Source organism: Mus caroli, chromosome 11 (genome assembly GCF_900094665.2).
Source record: "Mus caroli chromosome 11, CAROLI_EIJ_v1.1, whole genome shotgun sequence".
Lineage (NCBI taxonomy): Eukaryota > Metazoa > Chordata > Mammalia > Rodentia > Muridae > Mus > Mus caroli.
This window is the reverse complement of record NC_034580.1, coordinates 69589373-69604959: the sequence shown is the minus strand read 5'-3', so window position 1 is coordinate 69604959 and position 15587 is coordinate 69589373. Positions and strand designations below refer to the sequence as shown.

Sequence of the window (15587 nt, the reverse complement as noted above, 5' to 3'; positions counted from 1 at the left end):
TACTGGCACTCACTTTGTAGACCAGGCTGGCCTCGAACTCAGAAATCCGCCTGCCTCTGCCTCCCGAGTGCTGGGATTAAAGGCGTGCACCACCACGCCTGGCTTTGATAAAACATCCTTAATGTCAGGTTTTATGAAATGTACCAGAGTAAGTGTTCACTTTGTTCTAGGTGCTGTGTCTCATGCTGGTACCTCCGCAGCCTTTTATATACAAGAGTGCAGGTTAATGTGCCTCCTGTTGGAAGGTGTCTTCCCAACCAAAAGAAATGTATTTGGCAAAATGTATTTGGCCAGTTTTCCTACAAGACCTGACCACTTTCCCTCTGGTTGGAGTTCTAACTTAAATATCATATCCTGTTGTGAATTTGGAAACTGGTTGTGTATCACACCTTGGCCTCTGTCCTAAAGGCAGGGAGATGGCTCTGTGCAGGATGCCGGCTGCATCCATCCTTCCTGGTTAGTCTGGTGAGAACTTGTGCAGACATGAATTCAACTGCTAGCAGCAATTTTCTGCTTCTGAGTCAACATATCCTCATTAGACATGTATATTCTAGCGCCCCCCCCCCCACCCACCTCAAGACATACTAAGAACCAGTACAGGCAGCCTTTTGAACAAGTCCTCCAGATTAGCCTAACAAGGCTGAAGATAAGTGTCTCCAGGTTAAATGTCTCACAGCAGGACTTGGAATTCAAACCCCTTCTCCCCACACATACATACTCCTTTGACCCCCTTCCTGTGCTGGTGGGGTGGGGGGTGGGGTCAGGGAGCCACATTCCCAGTCTCTGCCATGTAGTCACTGCCCTCTCATCTCAATGAACATAGAAAATAGTTGGCTTTTGGGCCGGTCGTGGTGGCGCACGCTTTTAATCCCAGCACTTGGGAGGCAGAGACAGGCGGATTTCTGAGTTCGAGGCTATCCTGGTCTACAAAGTGGGTTCCAGGACAGCCAGGGCTACACAGAGAAACCCTGTCTCGAAAAACCAAAAAAAAAAAAAAAAAAAAGTTGGTTTTTAAATTTTAAAATTACACTTAACACATATACCTTATGTGCATCTGTTTATGCTACAGTATAAGGCCAGAGCTTATTTGGGAATGGGTTCTACCATTGAAAGTGGAGTCAGATTTGACAATAAGTACCTTTTTCTACTGAACCATTTCACTGACAGTGAATTGGGAATTTATTTATATTAAATGCAGGGTCTCACTATGTAAGCTATGGTTGGCCTGGAACTCAGAGATCCACCTGCTTCCCAAGTGCTGGGACTAAAGGCATCCACCATACTTGGCTACTTTATTAGTTCCTCAGTATGAAGAGGCCAGTAAGATAGCCCTTCATTTTGGGACTCTTGAAACTGGGTCAGTATCTAGCTCAGGCTATCCTTGAATCCCATCAATAGCCCTGCCTCAGCATATACCACCACTTCCAGCTTCCTCTTAACTGTCAGTGGCGTCAGCTAATCGCCCTAACAGTTGAATACCTTCTTGCATTGAAGCTGCTCTGAGCCACTTCAGGATACTTCTCAGCCATAGAATATATAGGGATTCCTCAGGTTGTCCCTGTGGCCCTCAACTGAGTTTCTTGTTGATTTGTCAAAAGATCTAATTGGCTAGTGAGATGTCTAAGCAGATAGAAGTGCTTGCTGCACAAGCCCTGAATTCAATCTGAATTCCATCCCAGAACCCACTGTGGAAAGAACCATCTCTCAAGTCATGCTCTGGGTTCATATACGCACTACCTGCACTCATATCTACACATAATTTTTAAGATCTTTACATGTTCAAGTATTTTGCCTGCATGTGTGTACATATGTGTACTATGTATGTCCCTAGTATCTAGCGGCCAGAAGATCCCTTTAACTGGAGTTGTGAACCATTGTAAATTCCCATATGGGAGCTGGCAACCAAACCTGGGTCATTGGGTCGTTCTGGAGAAGAGCCAAAGTTCTTAACATCTATCTGAGCCCTCTCTCGCACCCCACAATATTTTACAAAGGAATTTAATAACACGAATATGCTTAAGGGAACCAACCAAGAAAAATGGGCCTCTAGGGTGACTTGTAAGCATCTGATTAAACTATTAAGCTCATGCAGAGCAGCCTCAACTTTGTGTGATGTCCCTTTCCAGAAGTGGGGAGTCCAACAAGTCAACAAACACATTTACAACAAAATGAACCAGGTGTCATATGCACACCGGTAACCAGGAACTCAAAGTCACACTCAGCTTAAAAGGGATTTTGAGGCCAGTCTTGGCTCTAAGAGACCAAATTATAAAGGGAACATACACAGTAGACTTAAATGATCAAAATCATTGGTAAGTACTTAACAGATGTTACTTAGTATCAAGATCAGAAACATCTTTCTCCCACTGGCTTAGGAAAAAAGGATCACAAATTAGGGCTGGTATTTTTCATAAAGTCATAAAATGTAACTCTAGGACTTTTGAATCCCTGAGCATCATGAAGCCAGAAAGCATGTTCAAGCACGTCTGAGGCCTGCTGACTGGTTAGGACCACTACTGTGACAAGTCCACTGGTTGGCCACCTCTTCCCTCCACTCCACTAGCCCTACATAAGCTGACTCTTACAAAACCAGCACTCCTCTTTTCTACTTGCCAAACCCTATCTACCAGCTACAAGGGAAGGGAATAAGGCACAAGCCTAGCTAGTGAGATGTTCAAAAGACTACAAAAGAATCAGAAGCTTGCCATCAATTCCCTCTTCCGGAAACATCTTTCACTACATCTTGTTTTTTTCTTGTGTAGGGCCCAGCTTAACAACTGGAGTCGCACCCCTTCCACTTCAGTGACTTGAACATAACGTTGAATTTGACACAATATATACATAATTACCTCCCAGCAGTACTTCTGAGCCTCACTCAAGCAATAGGAACAAGTTCCACAGAGCACACAGGGAAGGCTGGGGCAGCAGGTTTCAAAAACTCACTTTATTCCAATGTGAAATGAAGACGTGATGGTTTAAAAACAAGAAAACGTTCTTGATAGCTGTGGGGGTGCCTTGCTGGCCCAGGCCCATGCCCTTTGAAACAAGGTCCCTGGACAGATACTATCCATCAGCAGCTCCAGAAAAGCCCCAAGCAGAGGCTCTGCCTAAAACAGCTCCCTTAAGTTCAAAGGGTGGCCATCTCCTTCAGGGACAGCAGACAAAGAGAAGCGACACAGGCAGGGAGGGGAGAGAGAGGGCAGCCAAGGCAGTAGGAGCCCCAACACCCCAGAGCTTCTTTGTATAAGTGCTTATATGGCAAAGACCAAGGAGGAGCCAGGCTCCAGAGGTGACAATCACTCCTGTGCATGGCACTTTCCCTGGGATCCACAATTCAGCCCTGGGTCCCCACCCCTTACCCAACTGTGCATTAGGCAGCTCAGGTTTAAATGGGGAGAAAGATACATTCAGACTGTTGGCCCCCAAGGTTATGCTCACCTGGGGTACAGGGAGCAGGGAGGCAAGTCAAAGCCTGTAGCAGGACCTCCTCTCCTGCTTGGCCAAGGCCAGGCACATGGATGTGTAGGGTCTACCACTGCTGGCCCCTTCCCTTCACCCTGTGGCTACAGGTAGGCCAGGCCCAATCACAGTAAAGCCACTGCAGGTCTCACCTTGCACCCTACCAGAAGACATCTGGCTCCCCCTCCCAGGACACACGAAAGCCCCCATCTTTTTTGGCTGAAACCTGGACTTTAAGCCAGGCTGGGCCCAGGGGTAGTGGCAACAAAAGCAGCAGCCATAATGTCAAACATATAAATGACCTGAGAAATTGCATCTGCACGTCATCCACTCAGAACTGACTGGGCTATGTACATCAGAAAGGACGGAGCAAGACATCCACAGGCATGGACACACACACATCTGCTTGATGCTGGGGAGGCACTCGCCCCCCAGCTGGAGCTGATGCCTACACACTTTACTTTCATGTCTTCAATTAGGCCTCTGCATTGAAAATTCATTGAACCAGTGCAAAACCATCTTTTAGGGGCAGGCAAACCAGAGCAGGGCCCCAGGCAGATGGTGGGGTGAGGTGGGGGTAGAAAGTGGAGGACTAGCTTCCTCTCCCAATCTGCAGGGCATGCCCCCAGAATTCTCCTGGAATCTGTCTGCATCGCCGGGTAATGGGGCTGCTGGACTGTCCATCTTTCTCTCCTTTTTTATCCCTGTAAGTTCAGGGAAGAAGGACCTTCCTAGGCAGTCTGAGGGGAGCCCACGTCCTCCGCGGCTCTCTCTGGCTCAGGCTCAGGCTCGGGGGCCATGGGTTCTTCAGCCTTATCCCTGTTTCTGTTGGCCTCTTGGAGCTGGTGTCGCCGTGCCACCTCTGCCTTCAGGTTTTCCAAGTCTTTTTGGCTGAACATTAGGAGGCGAAGGTGAAGTCAGAGTAGCCTGGACCCCCTGGCACCCTGCAGCTTTCAGGACACTGCCACTCAGGACAGTGGAGATGTATGGAACGGGCGCCCCTCCTAGAAATGGAGTGCTGACTACACCTGACAGCATGTGGTGAGAGTGTGCCATCCCTACACCTAAGGTCAATCTGCTCTCAACCTCTGCCTTCTACAGCAGACCAGAGGCAGCAAACAGGACAAGGGTGCTCCCTCCCATTGCCGGCTGGCCCACCAACAGCATCTCCCACATCCAGGAAGGAGCTACTTTCAAAGCAGTCTGCAAGAATTGTGGGAGAGTTTTCAAAAAACTAGCTGACAGCCCTGCACTGGAGAAGCAGACAGCTACAGTCACATCATATGGACTGGAAGTGAAAGATCACCAAGATATAATGGGAAACAGAGGGCCGGCCAGGAAACAAAACCAGGAGCTCAAGGCCATTCTCAGCTACATAGCCAGTGTTAAGGTAAACACGGGCTACATGAGACCTTGTCTAAACCAAAACAAGAAAAAGAAGAAATTTGAACGAGGTATGCTAAAAGCTTAAAGGAAATCAGGTAGTAGTCCACAAGTCAACTGTGATCTCAACACTTGAAAACCTGAGGCCAGAGGATCACGTGCTTGAGGCCAGCTCACTCCAACCCCAGCACCCAGAAGATGGAAGCAGGATGGCTACTAATTTGAGGCTGGCCTGGGCTACATCATGAGGTCATGGTTAGCTTGGAACTCTGTCACAAAATAAATGGCCAGGCTGTGGTGGCACATGCCTTTAATCCCAGCACTTGGAAGACAGAGGCAGGTGGATTTTTTTTTGAGTTCTGCAAAGTGAGTTCCAGAACAACCAAAGCTGTTGCCCTGGCTGTCCTGGAACTCACTCTGTAGACCAGGCTGGCCTCGAACTTAGAAATCCGCCTGCCTCTGCCTCCCGAGTGCTGGGATTAAAGGCATGCGCCACCACACAAAACAGACAACAAAACTAAAAACAACAAAAATAAAGAAAAATAAAACACTAGCTATGTTTTTCTTGGATTACATGGTGTCTGGGAAGAATCACAAGGAACCTTACTACAGGCTATATGCTTTTAAAGTCTTGCTCATTTAACTTAAACTGACTGCCAGGGCTGGGTGGAGGCTCTCACCTGAGAGGAATGAAGAGGATACCATTGATGACATTGAGCTGCTCCAGGACACTGGTCATGCTGGGAGCTGTGAACTGAGGGTAGCATGGAAGGCCAGGTTAGCGTGGCCTTGCCAGAGGCTAAGGCACTGCACCCACCCTGCTCAGCCCAGGTCTATACCTTGAGGGGTGGGATATTAGCACTGGAGCCATTACGGTAGATCTCATTCATGGTGCGCTGCAGGGCCACAGCCTGCTGGGTCAGGCACTTGAGGTACTCAGAGCTCTCCTTGGTTTTCTCATGGTCCTCACCGAGCTATAAAGGACAAAGGGAAGGGAGATCAGGACTGCATGGACGGCCACAGGCACAACCTTCTTAGCCCCTGCCGAGGCCCACCTGTGTCTTGTAGATGGTGTAACCTTCCTTCTCATGCTGGAGGGCCGACCGGAACTCAGCTTTGCTCTCATAAACCCGTGCGACAAGGTGGTGGCTGGGAGGAGCAGATTATATAGGGCAAAAGAGAGACAAGAGGTGGATTGTCTCCACCTGAGGACTAGATCCCCTCATGAGCTCCCGGGGAACCACTCAAGGAGAGGGAGGGCCCTTAGCAGAGGTAGAGCTTCCAAGAACTTTTCTCGACTGTGTAGACAAATCTGGGTCCCTTCCCAACCACTCTCTGTGTCTCCAAGAGTTTTCATGGTTCTTAGCCAGCACTGCCTCACCTGAGAGCCACCTTAAGGGCCTTGGGCCCATGGTACTTGGTAGTGACAGCCAGTGCGTTCTCCAGGAAGCGCAGGGACAGGTCATACTCCATTACTCCATGCAGCACCAGCCCGATGTTGTTCTGGGGGAGAAGGAAGAAACCATGTCAGTTCCTCCCCTGCACAAAGTCCATCCACGGTCTGGTCACCCACATTCTCCTCGCCAACACTCACATCCAACAATGCCATCTCAGGGTGATCCTCCCCAAACACAAGCAGCATGAGGTAGCGGGCACGGTACAGGAGGCTCAGGGCTGTGGACAGCTGGCTGCTGGCGAAGCAGTACAGGGCCAGGTGCATCTGTGGGTGGGGTCACGGTGGGTCAGGGTAGCCTCAGGCACCTACACCTACAAGCTAACCCCAGCCTGGCTACTCACATATTCCTGAATGGTGTTGGGGTGCTCAATGCCCATCACCCGCTCACTCATCAGCACGGCCTTCTGTTGATTGCTGAGGGCCTGGAAAGAGATGGTATCCATCTCAGGTGAGCACTGCTCCCCAACTGAGCAGCCCCACACAGCACGGGCTAGCCTGGAGTCCCTATCCTTTGCACACAGGCACAAGGATAATGGCTGCTCTGACTGAGGAGGTCTTCACCACAGAGACCATCGGAAACTCTTATCATTCTACATCTTCTTCCCTAACAAAGCCTATGCAAAAGCCAACATCTGAAAATGCATTAATTTCTAAAAAGCTTTCATAGGACAGCCTCTGGTTGAAAGAGCAGGGGGCCCAAAGCATACCGAGAGCCTGGGGACCAGCAAAATAGCTGGAATACCACAAAACACCGAAGAAAACAAGAGACCATCAGCTGGTCTTCCCATGGTCACTCAAAGGCCAGGTATTGTGTCACAGCTCTTACTCACTGGCTCTCTTGCCTGTGTCCCTGAGCGGTGTCATGTTCACCTTACAGAGCACAGGCAGCTACTGAGTTCTCCCAAGGACAGCAAGAAGAGCTGGTGAGCTCACAGAACAAGAACTTTGGACCTCCCTCCATGGAAACCCATTCTCCCTGTTTTAACAGGGGGGTGATGGCGGGGTCCCCAGACCTTTCCTTCATGCAGCCCCAACTAATACGTGACAGCCAGAAGTGCCACAGCCTACACACCTCGGCATAATCACCCATGATGTAGTGGAGGCGGGCCAGAAGACGCAGACAGGCACAGATCTCCACGTGCATGGCTCCGTAAACATTGTTGAACAGGTTCAGAGCCTCATTGATGAGCTCACAGCCTTCTTTCAGGAAGCCTACGAGGCAGCCGGAGTGGCAAGGTCAGGACTGGGCAAGAGACACTCCCGTTTCCCCCAGCCCACAGTGCCACGCACCCTGCTGTACTTTGGCCTGTCCACTCTGGAAGAAGTGGAAGGCATCCGACGCCTTGGGGTTGACATGCTTGACCACAGGGAAGATATTGAGCACATCTTCCTCAGTGAAGGCAGGCTTGTGGCGGCTATCAAAGCTGTATTCCTTCAGCAGAATCTGGGGACAGGGCCCAACACCCAAAGTCTCAGCCATGGACACAAGAACAGCACCTCCCAGCCTCCCATCACATGTCCAGAGACTACCATCCCAAGAAAGCTCCCGTCCCCTTGTTTTGTGGGCCAGGCTGGAAAGGAGGGCCCACCTGGATCCCGGTTTTCAGTGAGATCTCCCGCAGCAGTGTTATCTTCTGCAGCCCGTAGGTCTCCACAGCCTGGTCCACAGAATCACTAGGGGCAGGAGCAGGGGCTGAGCAGCCCTGCACCCACCTGCCACTCTGGACAGCTGCTCAACTCCATAGTCCATAATCAATGCTATCCACTGCTTAGCATAAACCCTCACAGCCAGCCCCACTTCCCCACGCTGGTCCCACATAACTAAGCCTGTTTGCCTGCTGTCTTCAATCTACTACCCTTAGACCACAGGCCCTAGATGCTGCCCCAACCCCACCCCCAGTCTCCTACACTGTGGTGACCCCTGTCCCCTGTGCCCATACCACTCAAGGGTGAAGTCAAAGTAGTTTTTGGCCTCATGGCATATGTTCTTCCAGAGCTCTTGGGGGGTCATCACAGCCCAGGCAGTGTTGTCTGCAGCTCCTGGGGGCCTGTTTTTCCTCCTCTTGTTCCTTTTCTTGGAGAGCAGCTCATCAGCAGGCAGGTGGGCCACAGGGTTGGGGTAAGAGCTCAGGAAACAGTTCAGGAAGTGGCTGATGGCAGCTGAGAGGCCTGAGAGCTCCACTCCCTGAGCCAAGTTTTGGTTGAAGTCAGGATGGCCCTAAGCCCCCACCCAGGGCTCTTCTCCAGGCCCCATGCCACCCGGGGAGGTCCCACTAAGTTGGGGAAGAGGGCGGCACCTGTAGATATGTCTTGAAGATGTGCTTGGCGGAGCGTGTGATGAGCTCTCCGATGCCGATTTTCTGGGGGAGTCAAAGAAGGAAGTCTCGGGCAGGTCCCAGGCCTCCAGCTGCCACCACCTCCCAGGCCAAGCCCCACTCACATAAATGTGGTCCAGCTGGTCTCGGGCTGGGCTCCGCAGCACCAGATCCAGCACCTTGCCCAGGTATCGCATGTTGATGCCACGCTGGCGCATCACCTCAGCCAGTGTGGCCCCATCCATGGGCAGCACAGCATACTCTGTGCAATCCTTTACCTGTGGGGCTGCATCAGGTCAAGACCAGCCCTAGCCCTTTGCCCCTACCCCTCTGGGTCTTCCCTAGAGCCCTAACGGAAGGACAGAACTGAAGCCCTGGCTTCCATGAGGAAGAGAGGGCCCAAGGTGTAAAAAAGGCACAGGAACCTATCCTGCCTTCTCGATGAGCAAAGGGAACAAGAAGAGTGACCCTGCCTTTGGGCAGCAGCCTGACCTCTTGGGTAAAGACCCAAGTCCCACAGGTGGCACAGGGCCATCTGGTCATGTGAGAAGAAACCACAGCGTGAGAGACTCACAAACCTGAGGCAAAAATGGCACCCAACCCAGGGATAAGAGGAAGTAAGCCTGTCACTCAGGAGCCTAGGCAAAAAGCTAGTGGAATCAGTTGGACAGGAAATACTAGGCCTCTGTTATTTGTGCCTCAAAGGACCAGAATCTCAGCTTTGGCAGGGCACAGCCTATCTATGTCTGATGCCTCCTTTGACTTATTGGGCACAGCCAGTATGCCAGGCTAGGAGAGGCCAATGCAGCAGTTACAAGAAGGTTTTCTATGTGATCCAGAGACCAAGGAGCAGGAGGCACCAAGGTCTGCAACAGCCCCTTTCAGCAGCCCCAACCCAACCTTTCAGCCCCTCCCTCACCAAACCAGGGATCTGGCAGGAGAGCAGGAAGGCAGCAGCATCTTTCAACAGCTGCTTCTGGTCCCGAACTTCATCCTGGCAGGACTCAGGAAATCGAACCCCTGGGAAGGTAGAGCAGGAAGGCTTGAGCTAGGCAGATGACATCAGGGGAGAAGCTTTCTGCTACTGAAGAGCCCAAGCCCATCCCATGATGCTTTGCCCTCAGTTGCAGGGTTCACTCACTGATTATCCATTCTTACTTGCCTGGGGAGAAGATGTCAGGATTGAAGCGAATATCAAAGGCCGTGCTGCTGATGGAGCCAACAGCCTTGCAGGCATTTCGGATCACCTCTCGGCTTCGAGGGTCTACTGTGGAGACAGGCGGGCAAGGATGGTAGGTAGAGCTGTGCACTGTGAGCTTCTTACCCAACCCACTCTAGGGATATCTGCCTGCCTCTCAGAGATCATGACCCCCCCCTCCCCCCATGGCTAAGCTGCCAGGACCAGCTTGGGCTCTCCAAACAAGCAAGCAACCCCACCTGTGCCATCATCTGAGGCGATGGTCTCTGCCAGCTCCTTCACCTTGGCGAGGCCACTCACACTGCTGCCCTCCTCCTCCTCACATCCTGCTTCAGGTCCTATTGAATCTTCAGATTTGGTCTCTGCTGAGGAGGGAAGGTCACCATTCTCCAGGGAGGTGGTGGTCTCCACCTTGCTGGCCTTCTGCTGCATCAACTGTAAGGCAGCCAGCTTCATGAAGAGAAGGTACCTAAGAGCAGCGAAGCAGGCATGATGAAGCAAGGGGCTGTAGACTGTAGCCAGGCTGTCCACTGGTTAAGAGTACTTGCTATTCTTACAGATTCGCTTTCCTGTACTGACATAGTGGCTCCCAACCATCTGTACTTCAGTTCCAGAGAGTGCAATGCCCTCTTGTAACCTTTACAGGAAATATGGGCATGCATGTGGTCCACACAGATGTAGGCAAGAGTCATACACACAGCTATAGCAATAAACTCTTCAAAAGCAAGTCAGGCAGGTGTCACCATCTATAATCTCAGAACTGGGGAAGCAGAGGCAGAGGCAGACAGATCTGAGTTCAAGGCCAGCCTGGTCTTTGGAGTGAGTTCCAGAGAAGCCTTGTCTCGAAAAACAAAAAACAAAACAAAAAAACCCCAAAAATAAAAAGGCAGGCCCAGAGTCCATGTCTCTGGGGCCAGCACTAGGGAGGCTGGGACAGTATTGCCAGTTCCAGGCCAGCTTTTGCTACACAGTAAGACCCTGCTTCAAAAGCAAATAAACAAAACCCCACTAAACTGTCCTCAAGTTAGAAGGCAGTGAGGGCATATGGGGGGAGGGAGAAGCTCTAGAGCAGGGCTCTCAGCAGTGAGGAAGAGGAACGCCAATGCATCTGGAAAGAGTTCATCGTGGTGTGAGACAGCAAATGGGTGCGGTCAGTGCCAGCAGCCCAGCACTCTGAAGCCCCACTTCCCAGCCCTGTACTGTGACCTTCTTCCTGTCATTATACTATATTAAAACATTTATTTATTAGGAGACAGGGTCTCTCTGTGTAGACCAGACTTGGCCTCTAACTTAGAGATCCACCTGCTTCTACCTCCTGCGTTCTGGGATTAAAGGTGTGCCCCACCACACCTGACTTTGGGTCTTTATGTGGGTGTGTGTATGTGCACATGGAAGCCACAGGAAGCCATCAGCTGTCCTGCTATATTACCGCTACCTTAGTCCCTCGAGATAGGACCTGTACTGAACTTGCACTACATAGCAGCTTGCAAGCGCCTATGAGGATCTTGTGTCTGTCCTCTCCCCTCAGTGGTGGGGTTAGACACAGCTCATGACTCAAGTTTGTATTCTTCCCCTCAGTGGTGGGGTTAGACACAGCTCATGACTCAAGTTTGTATTCTTCGGGGATCTGAATCCAAGTCCTCCTGTCTCCATCGTAAGCACTCCCTCACTGAGCCCCTCCCAGCTCCACATCTACACTGACTGGAATTTCCTTAAAAGCCCAGGACCACTCTGCTGGAATACTGGTTAGCCACTTGCTAGTCTACAATTGACAGAGGCCCTGTGTTCCTGCATCTGGAGATCTGAGGCAGGCAAAGGCTGAGGTTTATATTCAGGCTCTAGGAAGCAGGCTGGGTTTCTCCCTTCCAGAATTTCCCTCAGAACAGATGATCCTGAGCCAGCTTCCCTGTCAGTCTAGTTCAACAGCAGCCATTCCTCACCTGTGCTCCACAAAAGCATCCACTAGCTCCTGGCGCAAACAGCACAGCTTGTGTCGATGGGTTCGGGGGAAACCAGCTCGAGAGCACTCCTCAGGTAGCTCCTCACCAGGCACAGGAAGGAAGTTGAGGTCCGGTGGGAAGGTGCGCAGTAGGTCAAGGATGTAGTGGCGCCCATCATTGCCAATGATGCCCTTACACTCGACCGAGGAGCAGAGCTCCACCTCCTCGTCTCGGTCATTGAGCACTCGGTGACGAAGGATCTTGAGGGGCCGGCTGGTGCGCTCCAACAGCTCCAGATAGCGTGGGTGTGACACCACTGTCTTGCCAAAGTCAATGGAGCCATAGATGACACTCTGCTCCTGGTCCCGTTCCAGGATGCCAGGGATGATGGACTGAGCTGTGACCCGGTAGCCACGGTAATCCACTACCACTGTACCCAGTGTGTACAGTCCCTCTACATCCACGGCATTGTATGTGCGAACACCATTCAGGTCATTGGTGGGTGCCACGTAGGCTGCCACATCCCCACCAAAGTCTTTGTAGTGGTCCCGGACATCAAAGCCCAGGCTGAAGAAGATGTTGTTCCAGATGAACATCTGCATCTTGGTCTCCTCACTGGGGTTGATGGCCATCACATTGCCATCAATAACTGCCATGGCACCCCTTGTGGCTGCCGCTGTGAAATCACTGTGCACCTGGGAAGGCCAAGGTTGGGAGGGTGAGAGCACCAAGGTACATCCTATCCTGGCCCAGGTCACCTAGATGGTAAAGGCAGCCAGGCCCTGGACACCAGGGAACCCTAGCCTCAGTTTCTTCATATTTAGAAATGGGAACAGCACCATTTCTTAAAATCATTTTGAGACCTCAACAATTCTACTGAAAAACAACAACAAAAAAAAACCCAATCAGGAACAAAAGGGAGTATGCAAGGCCAAATGACATGGTTCAGCAGGTAAGGGTCCTTGCCACCAAGTCTGCCTGCATCACTTCAATCCCTGGACCTACCTACAGTAAAAGGAGAGACCTGTCTCCCACTGATTGCCCTGCCCGATACCCACTACACACGTGCACACACATTCTATCAGTGTGCTACTGCACCTGTGGCTCAGTAAGAACACCATGTGATCATGGCAGGACATGAAGATGGCCAAGAAAGATAGGTTACTCCCCATTCTATGGTCTCAAGAATCTCAATGAAGCCATAGCAAAGACCTTAGGTGATTTTCTGGGAGGCAGGAGGCTGACATACCCTGCAAGTCCATCGCCAGTGTTGCCAACAAAGGTAAGCTAGTGACAGCCTCTAGTTTTCTTTACCCATAAGCCCAGCTACAGGGAGGCTTAAGGCTGTAGTCACCTTGAATATGGCTCGTTCTCGGAGCAACCGCTCAGGCAGGTTCTTGCGGGGCAGCTCCCTTGTTGTCTGCAGCTCTTCATTCCAGTCCCGGGTCTGTGGAGGGACCAAGGAGGCAGAGGCAGGCTCAGCCTATGTCTGCTGACCTGCCCTGGGTTATCCCCTTCTTCCACTTCCCTGTGGATAGGCCCCTAGAGAACAGAGGGAGCCTACTGGGAGGTGCATAGGAGCCTGGCAGGAAGGGCGGGTCTGGGTAGCACCTGTCCAGGAATGTGCTCCTCGTAGCCCAGCCTCGAGGTGTAGGCGTCCTCCGCACGCACACAGTCCATGGCATGCTCTGCCTGGGGGGCTGTCCAGCTGTATACCTGGAACGGGGTGGCGATCCTCTCGAATGGGTGGCGCTGGACCCTGTGGCAGGCAGGGGAATGGAAAGGTGGAACACCCCTCCAAGCTTAGAGCCCAGTTGTGAGCTTCTCTTCTCTGAGGCCTGCACTGTTCTGGCATCTCCTACCCATGGATGCCAACCAGAAGTCAAATAGAGCAAATGGGCACCTCTCCCAGGGCTGTTGCCCCCTTGGACCAGGGACCCTCAGGCACTGGGACACCATTTCTTCAGGCAGAGGTGCTGGTGTGGGGTCCAGCCTGTGCCTGGAGGCAGGGCAGGGCATGGTGGCAGAGGTGCTACCTTTTCTTCTGCAGCACAGCAAAGTTCTTTTTGAAGGTTGGGCTGATCTGGTTGAGCAGCTCTACTAGGGAATGGCTGAGGAAGCGGGGGCTGGCAGGCTTGGGGTTGAAGTGGTAGGCCGTGGACCTGCAAGGAGAGGGTCACTAAGCAGGTGCCGTAAGTATTTGTCATTAGACTCAGAACACGGGGACATGCCCTATGGCATGTGGAAGACTAGCAAAGACTTACTGATTCAGGTAGAAGCCCCTCGTCGATGCAGTGATGCTGACTTGCCGGTCCTCAGCAGTGATCACAAACAGGTACATGAGGTCCCCATGCATCTTGCGGTTCCCAGGAGGTGGGTTCCAGCCACTCATGGTGAGTACTTTCAGACACTGCAGGGGCTGCAAAAATGGCCAAACATGAGGAGACAGGACTTTTGGGATCCTCCCACCAGGGTCTTACTTCCTTGATACTTCTAAAGTCTTACCTTCCAGTCACGGTTCTGGGGCTGCAGGGGACAGAGAGGCCGCTCCCGGCTCCCTGGCAGGATATACTCAGGTGGTGTGCAGTCGATGGGGTCCATCTCCAAGCCTTTCTTCCGCTTCCCACTGTCTGAGGAACCCAAGGCTTGGTGGTCAGCCAGGAACCAACAATTTCTGTTACTTAATGTGTCTCTGGCTTGTCTTAACTTCAGCAAACCCCCAGCCCCCAGCCCTTCAGGCCTTTGTCCCTCTGCACAAGTCCAAGTGCCAATTTTTCCCGCACCTCCTAAGTCACCATCAGTGAAGACACTCAGGAAGGACAAGGAGTTACAGTCAACTCCATTGAAGGCATCAGATGGGTCCAAGCTCTTGAGGAGGTCTCTGACATGACGCACGTGGATTCGGGCCTCACGCACCGTGTAAGGCTCTGCCAGAGGAGGAAAAAGCATTACTATAGCCCTATTGGAATAACCTGGCTTGCAATGAGATTTCCAGTGTTGTCATGGGGGTGAGAGGGTTGGTTGTTTGAGAGTAGAAGACAAGGTCTCTATAGTTCCTGCTACCTTAAGAGTTATAGAGCATAGACTGCCCTTCAATTCAGTGCTACGGCTGCCTCAGTCCCCAAGTTACTGACATCACAGGCAGAGATACATGTGCCTAGCTTTCTCTCCTTACAATGCTGGGGTAGTGGAAAGGTGTAGAATTAAGGTGAATCTACAGCTGCTGGGGTAGCTTAAAACTTCCATTTTTTTTTCCAGGATGGGGACAAAGTGACAAAGCTTAAGACTGGGTTATATGGCCCTGGCTAGCCTAGGTCAAACAGTGATCCTCAAGTCCCAGCCTCTAAGTGCCAATAGTAGACGTAGATCACCATGCCCGTTCAAGTTTTTACTTTTAATTTAAGTGTGGGAATATCTGTATGTTTCTGTGTTACTGTATACCATGTGGGGAGTGGAGTGCCCATGGAGGCCAGAAGAGTGCATCAGAACCTCTGAAACTAGACTTATGGTTGTTGTGAACTGCCTGATGTAGGTGCTGGGAACTGAATCCAGGTCCACTGGAAGAGGAAATGCCCTTAACTGCTGAGCCACACTCCCAAACCCTGAATTTTCCAATTAGGGTTCCCATTTTTAATTCTCCTGTCAGCCAGCTGTGGTGGAACCTCACGAGACTCCTAACCGCTGTGGTGGAGGAGCAAGAGCTCATCTAGGGGGCTGGTGAGATGGCTCAGTGGGTAAGAGCACCCGACTGCTCTTCCGAAGGTCCAGAGTTCAAATCCCAGCAACCACATGGTGGCTCACCACCATCCGTAACGAGATCTGACTCCCTCTTCTGG

The 15587-nt window shown here is 51.5% G+C and overlaps 1 protein-coding gene across 2 annotated transcripts in view; it reads right to left on the bottom strand.

Moving 5' to 3' along the window:
- Nucleotides 1–2923: 2923 nt before the first annotated feature.
- Nucleotides 2924–15587, bottom strand: part of Cluh (clustered mitochondria homolog) — a 21679-nt gene continuing 9015 nt past the window's right edge. For both annotated transcript variants that reach the window (XM_021175402.2, XM_029483409.1), the window contains exons 4-26: nucleotides 14535–14678; nucleotides 14257–14381; nucleotides 14016–14170; nucleotides 13788–13913; nucleotides 13363–13510; nucleotides 13106–13198; nucleotides 11752–12446; nucleotides 10051–10280; nucleotides 9776–9880; nucleotides 9533–9633; nucleotides 8739–8891; nucleotides 8596–8658; nucleotides 8239–8483; nucleotides 7888–7972; nucleotides 7589–7742; nucleotides 7371–7510; nucleotides 6640–6720; nucleotides 6437–6562; nucleotides 6224–6345; nucleotides 5898–5991; nucleotides 5682–5816; nucleotides 5523–5596; nucleotides 2924–4350 (exon numbers count right to left, since the gene is read on the bottom strand). In XM_021175402.2, the coding sequence (XP_021031061.1) occupies nucleotides 4191–4350; nucleotides 5523–5596; nucleotides 5682–5816; nucleotides 5898–5991; nucleotides 6224–6345; nucleotides 6437–6562; nucleotides 6640–6720; nucleotides 7371–7510; nucleotides 7589–7742; nucleotides 7888–7972; nucleotides 8239–8483; nucleotides 8596–8658; nucleotides 8739–8891; nucleotides 9533–9633; nucleotides 9776–9880; nucleotides 10051–10280; nucleotides 11752–12446; nucleotides 13106–13198; nucleotides 13363–13510; nucleotides 13788–13913; nucleotides 14016–14170; nucleotides 14257–14381; nucleotides 14535–14678 (3554 nt within the window). In that variant the 3' untranslated portion in view covers nucleotides 2924–4190. The remainder of the gene's footprint in view (nucleotides 4351–5522; nucleotides 5597–5681; nucleotides 5817–5897; nucleotides 5992–6223; nucleotides 6346–6436; nucleotides 6563–6639; nucleotides 6721–7370; nucleotides 7511–7588; nucleotides 7743–7887; nucleotides 7973–8238; nucleotides 8484–8595; nucleotides 8659–8738; nucleotides 8892–9532; nucleotides 9634–9775; nucleotides 9881–10050; nucleotides 10281–11751; nucleotides 12447–13105; nucleotides 13199–13362; nucleotides 13511–13787; nucleotides 13914–14015; nucleotides 14171–14256; nucleotides 14382–14534; nucleotides 14679–15587) is intronic.